The sequence below is a fragment of the Cyprinodon tularosa genome, unplaced genomic scaffold, assembly GCF_016077235.1.
Source record: "Cyprinodon tularosa strain WSP-4 unplaced genomic scaffold, ASM1607723v1 ctg239, whole genome shotgun sequence".
NCBI lineage: Eukaryota > Metazoa > Chordata > Actinopteri > Cyprinodontiformes > Cyprinodontidae > Cyprinodon > Cyprinodon tularosa.
Genome location: NW_024038892.1, coordinates 2460139 through 2480741, shown reverse-complemented (window position 1 = coordinate 2480741; position 20603 = coordinate 2460139). Strand labels below are relative to the sequence as shown.

The following is a 20603-nucleotide window of genomic DNA, read 5'->3' as shown; positions in this document are numbered from 1 at the left end:
ATAGGGGGATGAGGAGGTCATGTGTGTTGTACAGTTTGCATGCTGGGGGAGGGGTTGTGTATTGCCGGGAACATATTGTGTTTTAAGGAAGAATTGCTCCACCATGCCTGGTTCAGCAGCTTTGTTTTTATTTGCATAATGGAGTCTCACTGAGCAGACACTCCATTATGCATGTGTCTCTCTGTTGGAGACACAAAGACCAAGTTAAAGCCTGATCAATATGTGATCAGTTAGAGAGCTTAAAGACTGGACAAAGAAGGTTGAGCCAACAAACACAAACAGTCATCAGAAATGGGTTAAAATCTTAAAAAAAAACAAATGTTATGAATGTGTATTTTGCAAAGGGCGGTTGTAATAGACGGATTCTGCTGGGTATCATAGCTGTCATTAAATATGCTTCATAGGCCCAACCGTCTGTATGCAAAACCAAAGCCAGGATGGCAGAAATATGAGACGGGAGACAATCCAGTCGTAAATAGGCAGCGAGAGATGGAGACACAGAGCAAAACACAAAGCTGGCTTTGCACAGAGCTACTGTATAATTGAAGGGAGGAAATATGCCACAAGAAAAGACAAATACAAAATAACTGGTTTTTCGTAGGAGTTGTAACTACAAAGATGTAATTTAAAAGGGTAGTAGAATTAGCTTATGAAAAGTATCTTTTTTTTCTGAATGGGATGCATTGGCTACACCGCAATGCATCGCAAAAAGATCTAAGAGCCGTTTCCTTGTCCAGTGAGGGGATCAGAGAGTTTGAGAGGAGCTGCTACACGGGCATTTAAAATAGCAGTTTTCAGCTATACTATCTAGCCATTTGGATGGTGGTATGAGTCTGTTACCATCGTGAAGCTGAACTCAGATTGAAATGAAGGATTTTTTTAATAAAATAAACCCCTAACATTTGTCATTAACCATTTTAATGAAAATAGTTTCCTCAGACCATATGGAGCTGAATAGTGCTGCCACTGCCTTGCTTGTTGCTGCCCACTGCCACTACAGTGCTATTTTACTCCAAGGGGCCAAACACATAGCAGATAACAAAAAAGTTCATAAACAGAAGAGGAAAAACAACAACAAAGTGTGTTTTAAAGATATACAGCAAGGAGAAAATTGTTGTTTTCCCAGAATTTATCTCTCAGTGACAACAAGGATACAAAAACTCTGTTAATATTTAGCACATTCTATTCAGTCTTGTCCTTTTTCTCATCCTCTGAAGATAATATGAAAACAAACACATTATCAACCCCTGTGAGGCTTTAGAGAAAACTTTCACTGAGTGTAACATTTAGCGGAGCTAAGTTTCTCATGTAAGGACAGAGTGGCAGGCTAAGCCCTTAAAGAGCTCAACACCATGGTTCTATATTTGTTATTAGACCTATGCATTAAAGTAGTCAGAAAATCAATTAATAAATGTTATATGTACAATTATAATGGCTGCAGTAATCAACCTAGAAAAAAAAAACTATTGCTTTTTCCTTATAAATTAAAGTAATTTGATCATGTTATGTTCCTTAGTTGTATCTTTTTGTGTATTTACCGCGAGAAAATAATATTTTCCTGTGAGAATCACAGCAACCGTTGTTTGCTAAATGATTGTGAGGTTTCAATATTTATTTCTGCTCATATCTCTTCTCTTATCCTCTTTGTTTTGCGTCTCATTTTTTTCATATGTGCCTTGTTTTTCATTAGGGGAGTGGGACAAATTAAAGGAGTGATGGATGGAAAGACTGTCCCTCTCCTTTAGTTTAGTGCATAGAGACATCAGGTGTCTAAGCATAATTGTGAGCCTGCATCAGCAGATGCCTTTTTAACCCAGTTTGTATAAGTCCTTTCTTCCCTTTTTCCCTTCTTGGCAATTAGATCATGAAAATCAGATGATTGGGGTCAGGCTTTTCACATTTGCTTTAATTATCATGTGCTACTCACACTATTGAGGTTGAAACACACACATAGACACACACACACACAAACTAACACACTCATCCAGCTAATGCACCAGTGTGTCTTTGCTAGCTGGGCTTATATTTCACCGCTGAGAGGGGAGGGACCCCAGCCAAAAGGACCATTACTCAGACAGAGAAAGAGAGGGAGACAGATGTTGTAATGATGAGAGAAAAAGAGAGGCGGGGACATGGCTGCAGGCGTACTGCGGCAGCAGCAGAGCGGCATGACGTGATAGAAGGTGAGATTACAGACACAAACACACATGTATGCAGAGCAGCCTCACAAAAGTAGACAGACTGAGACTAAGCCAGACACCAGAAGAGTGGGAGAGGGTAAGTACAGCCTTGTTTTTTATTTTACTTATACTGTACATCTTAGAAATTCTATAACAAATTTTGAATACCTGTGGTTTGTGTGGTTTGCCGACAGTGTAAGCAGAGATAATTACAAGTTTTCTCTTACAGGATGAAGGTAATTAAAGTGGTGTAACTGTCAGGGGTAAAGAGAAACAGAAGGGAGAAAGCAGTGCTTGGTTGGAAGAAAAGAAGTGGACTTTTTTGTGACCAGGGGTGACATGGTCAGCTTGAGTCAGCATTATAGGGTCCCTATGACTCAGTTCTGCACACTTTGTACTGTATGCATACAGTGGCATAAGATACTCTTGATAAGCAGCAGGGGGTTTGATATGAAGGACATAGCTAACTGCCCAGGACACCAGTGCCTGAGGGATGCCAGGAGGACTAAAGAAGTTTAGCTATGGCTGACACCCAAACAAGTCAGTGTTCTGCTGCTTATTTACACGTCCAATCAGTGAGGAGGGGGCATACTAAAAACACTGTATGTAATTATGGTCACAAACCAAATCTGGCAGTATATAATTAATGGACTGTTTTACAGGTTAGATGTTTTTTTTTTGTAGAATCTGGTTATTCGTCGTTCACAAAAAGTAAAAGAAAACCTTTAAGATAAGTCAACATAACGACTGAATAGAGAACCACTTTTAGATTTTTAAAGCATTAATTGTAGTTTCATGAATAAATAAGGACCATATTTTTTTAATCTTCTTTTAGTGTTATTGTGCTCTGCATTTGAGTGTGTAAAAAGTGCAATAAAACCTTTGCTGCATTTCTATACTTGATATCATTATCTTACAAAACAAAGTTTTAATGACTAATATATAATTATGCTGCCTTAAGTCGATATGACAGAATATGTGTCATCGAGGTCAATTGTTTCCCAAATTAATTTCCATTTGGGTCACTGACGCTTGATCACATAAACAGACCTCTGCTCATTGTTCCATTTTTTTTTTTTCAACCCTTAAATGAAAATTGTTTCATGCCAGCTGAGTAGATGATTTTTGGACACAAAAGTGACTTTGAGAATGAGTCATCATGGTGTGTTAGCCCCTGATTAGCTGGATTTGTCATTCCTGTTTGTCACAGCTTCCTGTGTTTGAGGAATGTTGAGGAATTGTGAACCAATGAGAGCACAGCATCGAGGAAGCAACCGTGATCCAGGAAAAAACACACCATTGTTCCTGGGAAGCTGAAGAAGTGTGACGTCCCTCCACTTGCTGGCTCTCTTCCTACTCGGCCCTACGGCACAACGAAGAACTGGGAATCCCATTGACAAGCAAGGTACACATGTGAGACTCTAAATTTCCCTAATTTCATCACAGGGAATTTATTGGCTTTAGACAGTGTTGTTCTTAATGTGTGCTCACTTTTTCCTCAATAGGAACATATTTTCAGGATTTTCTTTGCTCAGATTTTTACTGGATTTAGTGGGTTTCACTGTATTCTCTCATTCTTTAATGTTTCACTCACCAGCATGTTGATATACCAACAGTAACACCTCTTGCAGTGTCCAGACTTTCTGACACGGACCTACAAAAAGAGACTGAAAATGTGCTTTGATTCAGACAGAGAGGGCTGTGTTTCCACCTCATGTATTGATTTTAAGATGAGTCAGAGGGTGTGCATCACAAGAGAGAGCATGTGTTCCCTGGGAGGGTATATATGTCTCTTTGATCAAACTTGCAGTAATTTTTTTCAGAGGTCACTGGCGTTGCAGAAAAGAAAATTAAGAAACATTACTGCAGCTTTCAACAAAGTAAAAATCTAGATAGATAATATCTGTTATTATTCTGGAAATGATAAATAAAATATAATTCTGCTCTTTATTAAAGCAATGTCTTAGATTTACATGTGGGTAGGTAACTGCTAATATGTATTTCTAAGGTATAACTGAAAACAGTTTAATAGTAAGGCAAATAGTTCTTAATTTTGTAGTTACACATTATGGTCAGCAGATGTCAGCATCCTCCAGGCAGAAAGAAAAAGGGTTCTTCAATATAATTTCCTGTAGAAGATACAATCATAAACTTGAGTCAGAGCTACAGTATAAACCTAAATATATTTTGTTTGCAGTGCTTGCTTTGATTTATCCTGATTTACATGAAACTTTAGAGCATTAATGACAGGAAGTGATCTTTAGGTTCAGCAGGATGTTTAAAGTTTTTAGAAGAGCTCTGGGAGCTGGACTCTAAGCTAAAAATCATAACTGAACTTTATTAATATCACACTGAAGAAATTCACCTCTGCAGTTGACCGATCCCCTTTGGAGGCAGTGGGCTACCATTATGTGGCGCCCAGTGATTAGTTTGGGGTTCAGGGACTTGCTCAGGAACCCAGAGTGCACGCTGTGGGGATCGAACCGGGCACTTGGTCTCAGAGCAAAAGCGCACTGCTCTAACCACTAGGCCAACACTCCCCTTCAGCTTTTAAATATGTCTAAGGTATAGCTGAAAAAAGTAAACATTTTAAATTCAGAGAGCTTTGAATGAAATTTATCCAACCAACATTTCTCAACATAATTATGAATGTTGATGATAAGGACTAAATGAAGATCAAACAGGCTTAGACTGGCAGAAAGAGAGGGTAGGGAAGAAACAGCGGTGCAGTGGCAAAGGACCCCAGGCTCTGTCAAAGATTGGCAGATATGGAGGAGAGAAAAGATCCCAATGATTTAGTTCAGGCATGACTGTTTACTAAGCGGCAAAAAAAAGTAATATGACATTTTTTTTCTGTGTTAACACTGGAGAGAATTGGACTGCAGAGGTCAGGTGCTCCTTTAGCTCTGCCATGTTCAAAAGAGAGCAAAGAACAATAAGAGAAAACAGCCATAGAAACATTTTACTTACTTACTTACTTACAAGTACATATTTCTACTGGAAAATAAGGACATTTATCAGAAAAAGCCCAATTCTTATCCCACTCATTAGTTTGCTTAAATATATATAAAGATAAATAAACTCAATAGTTTTCTTAAAGGTTAGGTGAATAACAAAATTCAAACTAAAGTAAAAGTAGGGGTATGGAGAAAATCAGTGCGCATATCAACTGACTTAGAGTTCATGCTCAAATGTAAACTATTCTATAGTGATGAGCAGAAAGGAAATTTAGAAACGAACATAAAACTGAAAGCATGTAGCTATTTCTATTTACAGCATATTATTTAAATATGTATGAATTGTGTTTAACATACTATTTTTTTATTATTTCCTTTTTAAAAAAATATGAGTAATAGGTGCTGGAGTTCTCTTTTAGGTTCCCTCTTGATTTAGAATAGAGAAATAGAACAGAAAATCCCTTTATTGTCCCACAATGGGGAAATTGTGGTGTTACTGCAGAAGCAAAAGCATTACAGCAAAAGGAGTCACACAAATGTGGAACTTAAAACTGTATAACAATAACAGAATAAGTGGCAGAGTCAAAAAAAAAAAGAAAGAAAGAAATACTGTACAGTACAGTCTTATTAGAATACTGTGCAGTCATCTGAAGAATGAATTATCAATATGCAGTTGGGGACATTTTTACAGTAGGTGATATGTGAAAAATAGCAGCAACGCCAGAGATGTGCATGATGAAAGCAAAAAGGTAAAAGACTAAGACAGGAACTGTGCAAAAAATCAGCATGAATGTAATAACTTATTAAGTTTGTTGGGAAGATTGGTGGTTATAAATTCGTACAGTTGCTGGGAGGAAAGATCTGTGATAACGCTCCTTGGTGCATTTAGGGTGCAGCAGTCTGTCTCTAAAGGAGCTCTCCAGGTCAGCAACAGTTTAATGCATGTGGAAGTTTGATTCTATTTCATGACATGGTCAGCAGTTCTCATATTTTCAAGCATATTTTCACTGTTATATTCACAAGCAGATAACAAAAAAATGTTTAAAGATGTTAAGGTATTTTTTCAGTCTGAAAACAATAAGTAGACCATAAATCCTACCATCATATATCCTTTTTTTTTTTTTTAACAGTATAATAATGCAAACAAAGTTTCAGTTTTCCTTAATATCTTTTATTGTCCCATTTGTCTCTATCCTATCCTCTCTTTCTCCTTCTTTTGGACACACACAAGTGTACAGTTGATTTACTATCAGCAGCTGAGCATCATTACTTTATGTTAGATTGCTGTTGTACCAGTATGACCCCAGCATATCCCCAAGGGTAAGCCAATTTCCATACAGATAGACACAGAGCTAGACTGCACCTGTGCACTTGGAAACCGTTGTTGGACTTCTATTAGATTGGGAGAAATTCTTTTGCCTGTTAGTGTCATGCACCTCCCCAGAGAAAAAGTAAAGAGGGAAGAGATGGAGAGAAACAAATATGAGTTTATGTGGGAATCAGGATAAATTTCAAAATGAGGATGGATAGGCACATCTGTCTCTGGTTACCTTCTGCTGCATTGCAGATGATGTCATAAGCATTAGTTTCCAATGATAAAGGATGACTAAAAATAACCCAGAATTCCACTTCTTTTTCTGGGTATCCGTTTCAAATGAGATTTAAAAAAAAATTTGTTTTTATTAAAATTTAGAATATAGTATTTTTTTGTTGTTGCTGTCCCTGATTTGTCAGTGCAGTAAAATGTCTGTCTATCTAGTTGTCTGTCTGTTCGTCCATCCAAAATTATTGGTCCCTTGAGGTCAAATGCTCCAGGATCAGATGAGGCCAAATCAATATTCTTTTGTCTCCATAGCAGCTCTATTTATGTAATCTCAAATTGACTGAATGCCCTTTAGCATTCATTTGTTGGACCATCCAGTCTACTGCTTTTAATCTAAAACATTTAAGATATAAAAATGTTTGATGCATTGCTTTAAAAGATTCTTTTGAAAACCTTTTATCACAGATTTTTTTTTTCCATATTCCAATCTTTATATCTGCTACACTACTAGTTATCTACTGATTGTTTCAAGGGCATACACATTCAAAACAGTCCTGTGTGAAACACTTCACTGCATTGCGATCACACTATATATGTATGAGGGGCACATTATTAATAATTAACCAGCTCAGTTTTTGTAAACAGGAGGTTTTGGAAAAGTTAGCATGATTTCTTTGCATTTATAAGCACATTGAAGTGTTTTTAAGATGCAAAAACAAACAGTGTGAAAATTGTGCTATGTTGTTTTCTCGTTAGATTAATTTGATCCGCTTGTTCTCTCGTAAAGATTAACGAAGTGCAGTTACTTGCTAATGTGTAACCTAACCTTTCTAGAAGGATGATGGTTTATAGTGGAGGCCTTCCTTCACTGCTTATTTTATCTCTTTCTCCATCTCTTCAGGGCAGAATGAGTGGGGGAGTCAATGTGAAGTCAGCCCACCGTGGGCCTTCCTCATCAGGAATTCCTCTCCCCCGCAGCCTTGTGCCCAATTCTCCGAAAACAGATCCACGTCGCCAAACTCGTGATTTGCATAGGCCCTCATCACTGACCCCTCAACATACCCCTACGCATACACCCACCCACTCTCCATCGCTTCGCCCACGGAACACCAGCATACCTGGGCTTTCCTCGCGGGAACACCAGAAAGAGAGAGGCCTAAAAAATCAGCTCTACCAGCGGACTCACACGTCACATTCGGCTTACAGCAGCCCGGTGGTCCAGCGCAGAGCCCCATCCCCACACTCCAAAGACTCGTTGGATCTTCAAAAACTAGGTCATGTCCATTCACAGCCAGTGCATGATGGGAATCATAACAGAAGTGCAATCATTAATAAGAACCAAGCCAACCACCTGCATCCACCTTTCCGCTTCAGAGGAGGCGAAAACTCCAACACAACTCAGGAAGTGAGTCAAAACATGTCAACAAGGGGAGGGATTTCCGCTGAAAAGCCAGTCGAGTCCAGCATTGGAAAAAACAGGAACATTCAACCAGGTCCTGCTCAGTCAGGCTGCAAACACGCTTTGAGAGGTCACAGCGGCTCCACAAGCCAGTCTGACGAGGAGATGGGGACTCCTGAAGAAAGCAGCGCAGCCTCTTCCCCTGATCCTCTTCCACTCATCACATTCACAAAGGCAGCAATATCCCGTGTTTATGAACAGCAACCCCACCTGCCCAAAGAGTCTACAGAGACACACATAACCAGAGTCAACATGGTGGCTGTGGCTCCATTCAGTCACAGGTAAATGAAACTATAAATCTGTGAAAACCTCTGACCTGCTTGTAATTGTACTAAACTTTTTAAGAAGTAGCTTTAACTCAAAAGGTTTGCAAGGAGAGCATCTTTAGTTCAGACATGAAGTGAGGTACCACCTGTTATACTTAGATGGACCTAATCCCCATCACAAAATCTAAATCAAATGAAAATGTCACAAACCCGGCCTCTCAAAAGTAAAATGGCCTGTTAATGAAGGAATCTAGTTATAAAATAGAATAGAAAATCCCTCTGTTGTCCCACAATTGGAAAATTATTGTGTTTAAAGCAGCAATAAGATTATAGAAAAAAAAATAGTCACACAAATTTGGACCTTAGAGTGTATAAGATAAACATAATAGTGAGGTGTTAAAAAATAAACAAAGGAAAGGGTGTACTGTAAAGTGTTTTAACTATATAAATACTGTGCACCTGGAGAATAAATAACCAATATATTGCTATGGACATTTTTACAGTAAACGATACGGTAATTGAAAAAGTCACAGCAACTTCAGAGATGTGCAAAATGACAGCAGCATGTTATTTATCTGACTAAGGTAGAAACTGCAAAATCAGCATTGATTTAACAACTTATTGAGGTTGTTGAGAACAGGGATGGTTAAAAAGTCTTGTAGCTGCTGGGAGGAAGGATCTGTGATAATGCTCCCTGGTGCATTTATTTTACTTGTTTAGGAGAAGAGATGATAAAAGGATACTTAAGCTTTTATGCATCAGGGTTTTCCAAACATAGTTTTGCATCTAGCCATGAATCCTCTACATTGCTTCTGACAAAGTTGAAATGGGTAAACACAAACTTGGATATTTGCATATAATCAACAGCTGTAACTGTATTTCCATGTCAAGTAACTGAAATTCGCAACTGTTATGTTTTTGGCAGGCTAAGAATACAGGAGAATGATTTCTCTCTGGAGGAACTAAGTGACTGTTCGTCTGGATCTATTGAAGTCTGCTGCGACGACCTAACAGGAGGTTAGATACCTTATTAATCCAGAATAAATTTGCTGAACAAATAATAAATCTGCTGTCTGCTTAGTCAGTAACAAGGTACGAAGATGGTTTCCTAGTTAAGAAAAAGTATTGTGAGAACAAAAATTTTTTTTTTAATATTAAAAGAAATGAATTTTATATACATGAGATAAAATAATTATATTGAGTTCCAGCTCCATAACAATTTTAGGTCATGTGGCAGTTTTATGCTTCTTTAGAATAGAGGGATAGACGGTTAAAATAAGGTGCAGTGGTGGTAATCTGCATCAATACTGAAAGGGAACAAAGCTCTTCAAAACAGATTGCCAGGCAGTATTATAAGTACATAAATATCAGCTGTACTTCCTGCATGATGTTCACTCTCTTCCACTATCTCATATAACTGTTTTGACCTAAAAAATCCCTCTGCTTTGCTTTCATGCCTTTTGAGTAACTGTTTGTGACCACAGATCCAGTCATTGGATTTCTAATGTCAGAGAAGGACATACTTATTGGATTTAACCTCATCACAGATGTGCTGGAGATGAATCATTGCTGTTGATGTTGAGTTTATCAAACAGCAGTAGACAGGCTATTTTACATTTCTATGCCTAGAATTCCAGGGCATTAATGTTATGTTAAAGGGAAAAAAAAATCTGTAATACTGTAAGTAGTGTGTAAAGCAAAGGAGTGTTTTATATCTAGTACCTGGTTTTAGGGAAAGAGAAGTAAATGATAAGAGCAACATTTAAATGCACACAAAAGTCATCAACAAATTAATTGAATACATTGGTTTTATCTGTCGGCAAGGCCAGACATATGGTGACTCAACTTATTTAGCCATCGAGTCATAATGAAGTAAATGTAGTTGAAACTGGACATCAGAATAAGAAATAAAGATGATTTAAATTATTTCTTTATGGCCACTGTCAGTTGGTATGGTCTGAGCAGTTTATATACTACTATACTACTACTCTTGTTTACCAAGAATGACCTTAAACACAAAAAGGTATTCAGTGAGCGGGGACTGTGTTGATTTCAGTGGTTGGAGGAAAATGAGCATAATTGTTTTAGATAATAGGAAACACTGTTTAGTTAGAAAGGCGGTGTGATCTACAATGATGGATGGATGGACAGACGAATGGACGGATGGATGGATTGATGGGTGGACAGATGGACGGTTCAATGGATGGATGGATGGATGGATGGATGGATGGATGGATGGATGGATGGACAGACGAACGGACGGATGGATGGATTGATGGGTGGACAGATGGACGGTTCAATGGATGGATGGATGGATGGATGGATGGATGGGTGGATATACAAATTTAAATTCTAATTAGTACTAAACTAATATGATATCTCATTATAATAAATAAATTATTATTTTCAATCATTCTAACACATCTTTGAATCAACAATTAATAAAAAATATGCCTTTTACTCTTCTGATTCTCAAATTGCACAGCTATCAATATTCTTTTATAAAATATTTCAGTGAGATACTTGGGTTTGTTTCATGTTAGAACAAAATAACGCGTTATGTTCCTTAGCTTTTCTTGTGTTAGACATGTAATCAGCTTTTCCCATGAAAATTCTTAATTTTCTCTAAAAATACTTTGCGATGAACAAAATGCAGAAAATCAAATCAGCGATATTGATAAAACTTAATGTCAATAGAGAAGAGAAATTTTTATTTTTGCAGCTTAGATTTATTTTTCCTTTTAACATATATTTTGTTTTTAATAATCTTTTCTAATATCCAAACGCAATTTACAAGAATTCACATTATTCTTGTATAGACAATTTAAAGTTTGTAAATCCTGTCAGGGTAACACTTGTGTGCCAAACTCACATGTTATGACATGTAAAAACCTTCATTGAGATTTTCACCAACTAGTTGGGAGAACAGTTGGAGCTTTTGGGACAGTCACCGTCTTTGAGTCTCATTTATGTGCTTGTAATTGGTCCCTAGCAGGAGTTAGAAACAGAACTGAAGTGTTAGTTCTCTGGAGCTGCATTTATATGGAGGGTGGACTGACATCTTAATCCCTGTAATTTAGATTGTGGAGGAAGGGAGAGAAATAGTTTAGAGAGTGAATACTTTTGGAAAGTGTGTTGGATGAGGGATGGAGAAAGAAATATACTAAGGGATGGTGGGTTGGTGGAGCGATGATTTTGCTTAAAGTGGAAAACAGCCCAAGTGTGCTGTAAAACAAATCGTATAGTGCAATGTTTCCTTTTGAATGGCTGTACCTGCTGAATATGTCACTTTCCTCAGATGTTTTTTTTTTATATGATTAAATTCACATTAAGGGTAACATGATAATCTTCTCTATCTGAGACTTTAATGAAGATGCAAACATTTAATATGGTTGTGGCACCATGTGCTCTTTCAATTTGAGTGCAGACCTTCTGACCTCGGCCGTCTCTGGAGCAGTGTATTCCCGGGGACGTTTGTACCGCTGTATGAGTGTGTATGTGAGCTGATGTGGCTCTTTGTTGCAGCACACAGATGGTGTTTGAAAAGATACAGGTGCTGGTCATAAAATTAGAATATCATGAAAAAGTAGATTGATTTCAGTAATTCCATTTAAAAAGTGAAACTTGTATATTATATTCATACATTACATACAAACTCATATATTTCAGATGTTTATTTTGTTTAATTTTGATGATTACAAATGACAACAAATGAAAATCTCAAATTCATCATATCAGAAAATTAGAATATTACTGAAGACCAATAAAAACAAAGGATTTATAGAAATGTTGGCCAACTGAAAAGTATGAACATGAAAAGTATGAGCATGTACAGCACTCAGTATTTAGTTGGGCCTCCTTTGGCCTGTATTACTGCAGCAATGCGGCGTGGCATGGAGTCGATCAGTCTGTGGCACTGCTCAGGTGTTATGATAGCCCAGGTTGCTCTAATAGTGGCTTTTAGCTCTTCTGAATTGTTGGGTCTGGTGTATTGCATCTTCTTCTTCACAATACCCCATAGATTTTCTATGGGGTTAAGGTCAGGAGAGTTTGCTGGCCAATTAAGAACAGGGATACCATGGTCCTTCAACCAGGTACTGGTAGCTTTGGCACTGTGTGCAGGTGCCAAGTCCTGTTGGAAAATGAAATCTGCATCTCCAAAAAGTTGGTCAGCTGCAGGAAGCATGAAGTGCTCTAAAACTTCCTGGTATGTGGCTGCGTTGACCCTGGACCTCAGAAAACACAATGGACCAACACCAGCAGATGACATGGCACCCCAAACCATCACTGACTGTGGAAACTTTACACTGGACTTCAAGCAACGTGGATGAAGTGCCTCTCTTCTTTTCCTCCAGACTCTGGGACCTTGATTTCCAAAGGAAATGCAAAATTTACTTTCATCAGAGAACATGACTTTGGACCACTCACCAGCAGTCCAGTCCTGTTTCTCTTTAGACGCTTCTGACGCTGTCTGTGGTTCAAGAGTGGCTTGACACAAGGAATGCGACAGCAGAAACCCATGTCTTTCATACGTCTGTGTGTGGTGGTTCTTGAAGCACTCACTCCAGCTGCAGTCCACTCTTTGTGAATCTCCCCCACATTTTTGAAGGGGTTTTGTTTCACAATCCTCTCCAGGGTGCGGTTATCTCTCTTGCTTGTACACTTTTTTCGACCACATCTTTTCCTTCCCTTCGCCTCTCTATTAATGTGCTTGGACACTGAGCTCTGTGAACAGCCAGCCTCTTTAGCGATGACCTTTTGTGTCTTGCCCTCCTTGTGCAAGGTGTCGATGGTCGTCTTTTGGACAACTGTCAAGTCAGCAGTCTTCCCCATGATTGTGTAGCCTATAGAACTAGACTGAAAGACCATTTAAAGGCTTTTGCAGGTGGTTTGAGTTAATTAGCTGATTAGAGTGTGGCACCAGGGGCCATCAATTTTGAACCTTTTCACAATATTCTAATTTTCTGATATGATGAATTTGAGATTTTCATTTGTTGTCATTTGTAATCATCAAAATTAAACAAAATAAACATCTGAAATATATGAGTTTGTATGTAATGTATGAATATAATATACAAGTTTCACTTTTTAAATGGAATTACTGAAATCAATCTACTTTTTCATGATATTCTAATTTTATGACCAGCACCTGTAAATGTGATGTGGACTCGGTATCATTTTTCATCTCCCAGCAAGGGGAAAATCCAAACATCCCCACGGACACTCTAAAGGTCTGTCAGTATGCATCTTAAAAACACAGGCCAAAGCAGACAGTCTCAGAAACTATGGTGCTCGTTTTTAGTTTTTTTTTTTTCTATATTCAGTTTGCTGTTATGAATAAGGAGGAAATTGATCATGACATAAAAAAAAATCTGTGATAGATCTATGTAGGCATAGAAAATAGTATGATCTTGTAGTTCATGCATTTTTGTGGCATGCTCTTAATGCGCCTGCACTTCAATGATCCACGACAGCTTCTACTCGAGGGCAGTTCATAATCCTCTTTGGCCAATCCAATCAGAGGCAGACATATGCCGTGTGAGCATTGGACAGTGATGAGTGGTTTAGTAGCTTTCTGGAGATGATCAGATATAAGAATTGATAAGATTATCTTCAACATCCCTGTTTATTTTTTTAATGTAATTCCTGACTCTTTGTTTCACCCAAGCTTTGACCTTTCAGCATGTCTACCAACAAGCTTCAGTAAAGCCAAACTTTAAACACATACAGAAGTTAAACAAACGTGTAAGGCAGTCTCACATTATGGGTCATAACTATCACAACGATAAAAGTGATACCATTCTCCATCAAGGCCCCACATTTATCATATGATGGCATAAAGCTTAAGAGAGTGTATTCAAGTTAGAATATCACAGGCCCTGTATGCTAAATATGGTGCTAACTGCTGTTAACAATATAAACTAATGTACTCAAAAAGAGCTTGTCTCCTAACAGATATTGTACAGTCCTGTGTGTGCCACTGCTTTGATACTTTACATGACTAAAGCTGGAAGTAATATAAGTTCTTTATATAGGCAACTTGTAATACATTTTATATGTAAAGGATCAATTTTATCGGCTTAACTCAGGCTGCTGGCTGAATTATTTTTTTTTTAAATCTTTTTCTATTTCACACTTGATGCTTGGAAAAACTGATCTCTGAGGAGAAATGGGGCGTCAATACATCAAGCAAAAAGGAGAGGCTCCCCCACTGCAGCATTTATCCACAAGAACCATAGCTTCTACATCCTCTCATCTCCACTTCTGCTTGTCTCTGCAACCCTTCCCCCCAGGGACATTTCCTTATAACATAGGATGTAATGTTTAATGGACAGCTGCATTATAGAGCAGGAGATGAAAGAGGAAAGAATGGAGGGAGATGGGTGAATTGAGGAATGGGTCAATGATTACACACTCGGTATCTTTTATGACCTGTGGGATGACTCCCAACCCTGGGAGGCAAATTAAGTCATCCATTTGTGTACATCACTGTGTGGGACACACACACACACACACACACACAAAAAAATCTGAAATAAACTTGAAAAGGCATCTTTCTGTGAAAATAAAAACTTATGGCAAAACACATCCACATGTGAGAGTTTAAGCATACACAATGGATTTCGGATCCATACATTTCAACTTTCAGTTAGATCTTTAAATCTGCATGTTTATGGAAAAACCTTGAATACACACAGTTTAAATATGTTGAAATATCCATCTGCACTGCATGCACACAATGGTGTAACCAGGCAACTGTTGTCTGTAGCAGAGCATTGTGGGACACTCTTGGGAAGTGTGCTGAGAATGTCAACACTGAGGCTTTGGCAAAAGAACAATAAAAAGTACATTTTCTCCTTTTTTCTTTTTATAAATATATAGGGCACAAATGTGCATTCGTCACAGTTTTCTCTGCATAGCAGCTGATGTTTTTATCACTACTCAGCTGGTGTGTGACTCATAATTAGTGTGTCTCATCCGCCCAGAGCGAGAGTTGGGTGTTTTTACAAGAATACCATGTGTGCCTCCACAGTACGTGATGTAGTCTCACTTTTGTTACTGAAAGTTGAATTGCTTAAATTAGTAAGCCAGTGACTCATCAAACTCAACCTTGGGGGTCAGTTAAATGACAAAAGATGTGTCACTGCCTGGGATGAAAACAAAAGAAAAGTCTTCTTTCTTATTCAAGAATACAGTTCAATCCAAACAGAGGAAACCACGTACCGCTGCATTAACCGGATGTGTTTTGTGCGTAAACCGGTCATTAATAATCATGTCAATGTGCTGTGGTCGGAGCGTGTGTCACTAAAGTAGTCCCATGTGTAGCTGTGTGTCATAGTGTTTTGTTCTTCTTTATGTCCTGTGGACCTCCTTGTGTCTGCGTGTTTGCGGATGCGAGCAAACGTTGGAGGAGTGGCGTGGCGGTGAGGCAGGATATCCCTTCTCTGTCTTACAGGCTTCCTTTGCTTCTCTGGCCCACATACTGAAATCCTTCCTCACTCATTCCCTTCCTCATCATGTCACTTGTGCTCATTGATTTTTTTTTCTGAGATGTAAACTGCTAATCAACATCTTACACCCAGGAGAAATTTTATACGAATTTGCATTTTGAACTGCATGATCATAAAGGCAAATTGAGTGTTTAAGGCAAAATGAGGAATGAGGGACAAGGGAAAAAATAGAGCAATAAAACCCAGGGTGTTCATCAATTAAATAAGAGAAAAAGCCCATAGCCAAACATTAAAAAGAGACACACTAGTGAATAGCCACACCCTTTTGTTGATCACTTTAAAAATTTGTGAAGGAATGCTTGATGCATGTGTTTCCTAAAGGTTATTAGAAGCATGTGATGAGCAGGGCATATATGGGATCAAAAATTTCCAGTTTTGTTAGTAAACCTTTTTATCCATACCGACGCAATTTCAATAACATTCATATGAGGAAACATAGAGACTTATTTAGGTTTGTTATTCCAGAAGACGTCAGTCAGGCATTTTGAACAGTAAGAGTCATCATCGCCGTCAGAAGCAGGCAGTTTTACATCCTCCACAATCTAGAGCTCCATTGTTCTACTGAAACAAAAAGCTGCATTGTCTCCCAGCATATCCTTACAGATTTTCAAACAGGACTGTTGGGCTGGTCAGTATCTCCTACAGTTGGATTGAGTCAGACAAGTTGCACCCTGGACAGATTGGAAGTCTATCACTGGATCCCCATGAGATTGTTAAAGACATTTGAAAGTACCTACTAGCTGTGTAGGAATGACTGGCAGCAATAGACCTTTCTCTGCATCTCAAAAAATAAAACTACTTTAAAACAGGAAACTTTGTGTCTTTGCCATCAGCATAATAAGAGTAGAAGCCTGACTTGAGATCCTAGCCAGTTTTATGTATATATATATATATATATATATATATATATATATATATATATATATATATATATATATATATATATATGTATATATATATATATATATATGTATATATATATGTATATATATATATATATATATATATATATATATTTATATAATTGTCTTTTTCAAACGTACAGAATGTGCTTCATGTTCCTATTGAAATAAAATTACTTGCATGTTATCTTCCATCACAAAAAGCAAAGTCAAAGGATCAGAGGTGATACAAATCCTCACAACTTTTTTTACTGATGCACTGCCTTTTTGATCCACAGACAGCCTCTTGCCTCTCAGATTCCTTTTTTTGTTTCTTTTTTAAATCCCAAAAGTTTTTGTATTTTTTACTCACACTCAAAAAGACAAAACATTAGGAAACGAGAGAGGGAGGCTGACTGAGTGGGTGAAAGTGAGAACACATGCCATCTGCTAAGCCCAAATAAGAGTCATTTTTTCATTTAGGTTTGGGGTGCTGTGATGCAGTCAGTTATGTTCAATTTTGCTGCACTGCTCTCTACTCAGTACTTTTCCTTTTCAAGATCCTAGACCTTGTATAACTTTGTAAACATGTATACAATGAACCATTCAGTGTCTCTCAGTGACTCCTACTTCACATGACTAGTCTGTTAGAATATAGTGGTGATTTTGTTTCACACTGGTTAAAAATGCTAAGGCAAATATACTCATGCAAAGAAGTGAGGCTCTCTCCACATTCTGCATGTCTGCCAGCCGTCCTGTCTCTTTGCTACTATCTGACCCTCTGCATTTTATCAACTCATTTTATCTGTCAATCATACCTTTCATGACTGTTTTCCAGTAAATGCCCTTAGCCATTTACAGAAATGTTCACCATGTCAAGACGATTTAAGATAGAAGTCTTCTCACAAACTGCTCTGGAGTGGACTGAGTAATAGAGGCTGCTACGTGTTGAATGTGAGGGCTAATTCTGAGGACTGGCACTCATTACACTCTGAAGCTACAAACTACTTTGATCTCAGGCCAGATTGCTCAGGTCTGAGAAGCTGCCTCGGTATGTGTTTTTATACAGTACCCTTTTAAAGTACTCCTAAGCCTTGAACTTTTTAAAATTATATGACAAAGTTAAAAACTGAAATCATTTTGGATCTTAGACCAACACAATGTAGGGTATAACTATCAAATTTAAGGAAAATGTATGTTTTCTAAAAACTGGCAACAAACAGAAAAGTATGCTTTGCATCTAATCTGAGGAGCCTTTAATCTGGCAACCCTGAATAAAATACAGGCTGAGTTAATTTGTGTCCAATTCTAAAGGCCTCAGCAACTCATTCAAAAAATAACAATCATCAAAACGTCATGATGCCAAAGGAATAAATCAGAAAAATCAAGTTTAAAGTTGTAAAGTTTAACAAACGGTTGAAGGAATATTGGAGGATTTTTTGCGAATTTTGAAAAGACTCTCCCTTTAAAAGCACATGCACAACCCTGTACCAGCTCCCGAGAGAGAACGCGTATTATTTTAAAAGTTGCTGTTTGCATCCCTCATAGAATCTTACTTTCCAATTTAAGATTTGCAATTTTTCCACTATGTCAGACTCACAACCGGTAAGTGAAAATGGTGACGAACACGTAGGACGGCCTTACGTAAATATATCACCAGAATGATTGACAATTAGGAAGGCCACTTATTTTGATGGTCCACCCGGAAAAAGAACATCCTCCACTATACCTTCAAGAATTAAAAACAATTTTTCCACGGTGTTGAACATTCAGCTGTGTTCCGTCATCCAAAATAACAGCATAAACAAACCACAATCTTACATGGCTTCCCACTTAAAGACAGGCCAGGTGAGGAGAGTGTTAACGAGAGGCAGCATGATGACTGTGGTGACTTTTCGGGAGCTATAGAAAGCTAGAGCTTAGATGGGTAAATCTGCTCACCAGACAACTTTTAGTCATAGATAAAACATTCATCTGGCACTTTTGGCAGAGTGAAACAAAAACAATGCTACACTAAAAACAAGAGTTATTAAAAAAGTTATTAATAGTACTTTTAAATATTTTTAGTGGGGTATTCAATCTTTTCCTTGCTGTGACATGGCTTTGTTCATGGGATATTCTGAAGTTATCTTAATACCTTTGTGCCTGCAAAAATAATGGACTCATCTGGATTAATATAAAATAAAGAATATACTCTAAAAGGCCAACATTGATTAAAGGCATGTGAATATTTTTCCCCTGTCCAGTATATGCATGCATGCATGAGCTCACTTGGAGACTAAGCAGAGTACAAGAATACACTCAAAGTCTAAATTAACCATTTATTAAAGTGATTAAGCTGTGGAGCCAGAGAGACGAATGTTTGAACACACAGGTATCTGTGTACTACTGATGCCAAATTTCACTTGTGTATATAAATATGCGTGTTTCTAAGAGCACTTACTCATGTCTTCGCCCAGAATGCATCTGTGCAACGCACAGACCTGCCTTGTATGTGGCCACTCATTTCTCTCTAACCTTAATCCCTCATCAGGGAAGTATAAGAGCTGAAGTACAGCACCTAATAGCCTTAAATTACAACACTCACAATCCCACCCCCACTAGCTAGCTAATTCTGAGAGCCCATATAACTGTCACCCCACAGCTCGGGCTTCACTGTGGCATAACCACTTTAACATTGGTCCTTTAATAAACTGTACTGCCACTAATTAATGTCTATGGCCTTTATACAATAAAACCACCACAGTATGTCTGCATCAATTTCAACACTCAACTCCTATACTACACACGCTCATTTAAGGCCAAATTGACTTTTTTACCATGGAAAAACATACATTCTAAAGCATTTTGAAACATTTTTAAATCAACTTGCTGGTGCTGAGCTGAAATGAGAACACACCGCGCTTGTTTTCACTTTGGTTTTGTGTTAACTGATTTATGCAAATCTAACAAACAGCCTTTTTTTTGCCATATTGGGTAACATTGTGGCTGCAGGCAATGCTACTTGCACAAAGTAGAAAGTGAAGCACACTAGCCATTAGGTACCAAAGATATGAACACTTTATCCGTTGGATGACCAGTGCACAAACAGGATGCATTAGCACACAATAAATAGACTGCACGCAGATATATGTATTGATAGTGAGTGCATTATCAGCATTATCATCAACTTTAAGTTCATTCTGTGCTTCATCAGCATAGTTATAGACATGGTAAAGTATGAACACTGAAACACCAAAATACCGGTATAATAAAGATATAGTTTCCTTTACTTAGCCTGTTACAACTATCTTTCTGAACTATTTCTACATATCACATCAAAACTAAAAATAGGTAATTTTTTTATCATTTTCATTCAGTAACCGCATCTACACAGCGACATTATCAATATAACCTGGAAAAACTTGGTTACGTTACATTAAGTAAGTGAAAAAAAATAAATAAATAAAAAATCGTACTAAAATTGCCGGAATCTAGTCACCCGCCAGTCACTTGCCAGAATCTCTAAAAGTTGGATTTCTCAACATCTTTGTGTGTTTAAAAACATATGTTTTACATTATCGTAACCTTTGTTAGCGATCAGGGTAGAATGTTTCCATACAAATTTAACCAGTAATAAAAAGCATATGGGTATGCTATAAAATAGAAAGGTAACTTCAAAAAACAATTGTCAGATGAAGATAGAGTAGTTAGAGCTGATGGTTAGAGGTGGAACGTCCTAATCAGACCAAACACAAGTTTAAATGACATCTAGTCTTGTCTATAAGACAAATACATTCTGGGAAGACTGAGGAGAAAGAAGATAA

General features: G+C 37.7%; 1 protein-coding gene across 6 annotated transcripts in view; it reads left to right on the top strand.

The window, feature by feature from the left end:
- Positions 1-2183: 2183 nt before the first annotated feature.
- LOC119785033 (neuron navigator 1-like) overlaps positions 2184-20603 on the top strand; it is a 101951-nt gene continuing 83531 nt past the window's right edge. For all 6 annotated transcript variants that reach the window (XM_038287419.1, XM_038287418.1, XM_038287416.1 and 3 more), the window contains exons 1-4: positions 2184-2277; positions 3391-3585; positions 7582-8420; positions 9331-9422. In XM_038287419.1, the coding sequence (XP_038143347.1) occupies positions 7588-8420; positions 9331-9422 (925 nt within the window). In that variant the 5' untranslated portion in view covers positions 2184-2277; positions 3391-3585; positions 7582-7587. The remainder of the gene's footprint in view (positions 2278-3390; positions 3586-7581; positions 8421-9330; positions 9423-20603) is intronic.